The sequence below is a fragment of the Trypanosoma grayi genome (assembly GCF_000691245.1).
Source record: "Trypanosoma grayi strain ANR4 Tgr_1420_V1, whole genome shotgun sequence".
NCBI classification, from domain to species: domain Eukaryota; phylum Euglenozoa; class Kinetoplastea; order Trypanosomatida; family Trypanosomatidae; genus Trypanosoma; species Trypanosoma grayi.
The window spans coordinates 1-3,446 of NW_008827038.1; the positions used below are offsets into that span (position 1 = coordinate 1).

Consider the following 3,446-nt stretch of genomic DNA (forward strand, 5'->3'; position numbering starts at 1 on the left):
TTCTGCTTTGCGGTGTACGGAGAGCTGTCGATGTCCTTAATGGCACAGTTGAAGAGGCGCTGGTACAGAAGGACGAAGAGACTGGAGGAGCACTGACGGAGCGACGTGATGGCCTCCTCCTGCGAGATGGAGCACATCGCAACGAGAGCGTTCACATCATCGCACGTGACCATTGGTGACTCCATGTTGTTAGCCTCTCCTTTTGTGTGTGTGTGTGTGCGTGTATGTGTGTTTCCACGTTTATCGATTTCCCTGTTTCGTCAGCCTCTCTCTTCTCCCTTCACTTTTTGTCTTTCTTTCTTCCTTCCTTCCTTTCCCGTTCCCTTTTTTTTTTGTGCTTGCGGTTTGTGTATGTTTCTTGTTGCTTTGGTTGCTCGTGCCTCTGAAACAGCGGCTGCTTCTTTTTCAAAGACACCTTCAGCTGCTGCGCGACGCAACTTCCTTCAAGGCCGTCTTCCCTTGCGAAGACACAAACACACACGCGCACACACANAGCTGCTGCGCGACGCAACTTCCTTCAAGGCCGTCTTCCCTTGCGAAGACACAAACACACACGCGCACACACAGAGTCTGGTGCTGAGAAGCACGACTGCGGCGCAGGCAATAGGCACGCGGAGAAGCGAGCCCCTGCTTCTAGACAGGCTGCGGGGGGAGGCCAAGAGAAAAGGGAAGTGGTGGGAGAATACAACACACAACACAGCCGCAGCAGCAGCAGCGGGAGGAGCGACGGGCAAGCACACAACACGATAGGAAGCCGTGCTGCGTTGGGAGCATTCCTGCACTCTCGCCTATACAACAGAGGGGCGTGGCGTCCCGTGGAACCGCACACCCGAAAAATATTTCTCACTTCGTTTCTTAGCTTTTTTTTCTTGGGTTTGTTTTCGTCTCATGGCCTTCATTCTCTCCTTACACTTTTTCTTTTTTGATATTCTTCTTTTGTTGTTGTTCTTGTGTGGTGTGTGGTGGGGAGGCGTGTTCCTCCATGCCCCGCCGCTTCATTTGGGTGGCGGCGCATCTTTTTTTTTTTTCGTTGCTGTTGCTGTTGCTGTTGTTGCTTCGCCGCTCGCCCCCCGGAAGGGACAACAACAACAACAACAACAGCAAGAAGAAACACACACACAAGCACAAACACAAAAACGGAAAGCGAAGCACACGCAGGAACGAAAGGAAAAGAAAAAAAAAACACAAGATAGGAATGAGTGGAATAGTGATGAGAAACCGAACAATGAGAAAGGAAAACAAAACGAGAAAAGACTGCGGGGAGACACACGCACGGGGGCAACGCGCCACCACCACCTCCTCCTCAGCACATGCCCACTGCACAGACTCTGTTGACTCCGCAACAGTGCAGGGTTACACAGTGCACACGCCTTTGTTCATCCGTATATGGTACCGGCGAAGGAGAGCAGGAGAACACCCACACACAAGCGGCATTCGAAGCGCCGCCCCACCACACAGAAGCCCACGAACACACACACACACACAGACAGACAGACAGACACACACACACACACATGGACACACACTAACACTCGCAGATGTAGATATACATATATATATATATATATGTGGCGGCAAAGAGAGGAGGGCCCTTTCCTCAAAGAAGAAAAACCCACCTCTCAGCTGCTGGGCATATTAAATTGGCAGAATGATATGATCCCCACGACGGTCTATCGCAGACGTCTCACCACCATCGTTTCTTTCCCTCATTTGCAGCCACTGCTCTCAGACTTTTTGCCTATTGCTTCCCCACGCCTCCCCAATAACCACATCCACGCGCTGGCAGTAGTTCTCCTATATACATGCGTGTCCAGAAGCATTCCCCGGGGAAAAAAAGAAACGATCAGCAAAGAGAGTGTGTGTGTGTGTGAGTGAGTGAGTGAGTGAAGCCATCAAGAGCGAAATAAACGTCAAAACAAAAGAGAAAAAAGCAAAAAAAAAGATAAGATTTGGAGGAGGGGAGCAGTGAATACGACAGGAGTCGTCACCGCAGTGCTTCCCACTCTTTCTCTTCCCCCCTTTCTTTCTCAACTAATGAAATGCTGGTGAGGAGCAGAAGGAGGCACTGCGTGACTGACGCCCCAGCGCTTCTTTCTGCCCCAACACACGCTACACTTATTTCTACCTTCAAGAAGAGCTTTGGGTGGAGGAACCCACTCGTTGCCGCTCCTCCTACTTGCTTTGTCCACCCGTTCTCTTCCCCCAGAAGCATCTCGTCCTGGAGCACGTCTAAGCACCACGGGCGCCTCTGAATGACCTGCGCCACCGCACAGGTCTCGCGTCCTGCATACATGTTGCGTTCCTGTTTTTGCGTCCTCCCTACCCACACGTTCGGTTCACGCGGAACTCGGCGCGAGGCCCTCACTGCTTCCCACATCTATCAAGAGTGGGGAGCGAGACTTTAGGCGGAAGTCGCCGCCGCGCGGCAGCCGAGCCACGATCTGCTTGTCGTCACCAGCCGACTGTAGCCGTGGTTCCGGCGGGGGAGGCAACGAGCGCTGGGCGATCATCCCCATCGTCAAGGTGCCGCCAGCAGTGCTGGCAAAGTCCAGCGGCAACGGCAGCGGCGGCGGCATACCCTGCGGCAGCAAGCTGGCCACCTGCAGGGGCGAGTATGCAACAACAATGTAGTGCGGCGAGTCCACGGAGCTGCACAACTGCGTCTTCGGCGCATCGCCTTTCACATTCTCCCCAGAGCGTGGGAGCATGACTGGCGCCGGCGATGCAGTAGTCGCTGGCTTAATCACGGACATCACCATTGGCGATCGTCGTGCTACAATGGCATCGCTGCCGCAGCTGCTGATGCTCGAAGGATTGCTGATAACGCATTGACCCAGGTGGTGTGTGCCAGACTTTGTTGACTGCTGCTGCACCTCTCGCTGACGCCGCTCATACGCTTGCTCAAACCACTCCGTCATCCACGCGTCAATGTCCGCCTCTGGACGGTCGCGTAGCATATCGTCGACCATGTCGTTCAGCAGATTGGGTAGGCCGTGCTCCACGGCATAGCTCACTCCGTTATTACCACAACAGCTACTTGCGCCACAGACGTCAGTGTCCGCGCCAGGCACCACTGTGGAAACACTACAACAGTTACGGGAACCTAGGCTAAAGCAGGAAGACTTGTCCGACAGCCTCGAGGGAGTACCTGCGGGGAGCGAGCGGGCACCACGGTGAGAGAATACCTCCACCACGTTGGACGATGACGACGAGGTCGGTTGGTGCAGTAGCGGTGGAAGATGATGCTGATTCGGCCTCTGTCGTGGCACCCTACCAAATAGCTGTGACTGCACGTGCGATGTCATGGCTACTCTCCCGTAACACAAATCTTTACCGATATTTTTATTTTGATTTTCTTCACTCACTCTGTAGCCGTGCGTTTCCAAGTGCAACCAGAGCCTCTTTTGTATTGTTCTTATATAAATATATATATATATATATATATA

At 53.2% G+C, this 3,446-nt stretch overlaps 2 protein-coding genes across 2 annotated transcripts; both read right to left on the minus strand.

Annotated features, from left to right (window-relative positions):
• Nucleotides 1-1,984: 1,984 nt before the first annotated feature.
• On the minus strand, nucleotides 1,985-2,293 carry DQ04_14201000 (hypothetical protein; the record flags this gene model as incomplete). Its single annotated transcript, XM_009317108.1, has 1 exon — nucleotides 1,985-2,293. One exon carries the CDS (start codon nucleotides 2,291-2,293, stop codon nucleotides 1,985-1,987), a length of 309 nt encoding a protein of 102 aa, XP_009315383.1.
• A 43-nt stretch (nucleotides 2,294-2,336) lies between these two features.
• DQ04_14201010 (hypothetical protein) lies at nucleotides 2,337-3,305 on the minus strand (the record flags this gene model as incomplete). The annotated part of the gene is made up of 1 exon (XM_009317109.1): nucleotides 2,337-3,305. One exon carries the CDS (start codon nucleotides 3,303-3,305, stop codon nucleotides 2,337-2,339), a length of 969 nt encoding a protein of 322 aa, XP_009315384.1.
• Nucleotides 3,306-3,446: the final 141 nt, after the last annotated feature.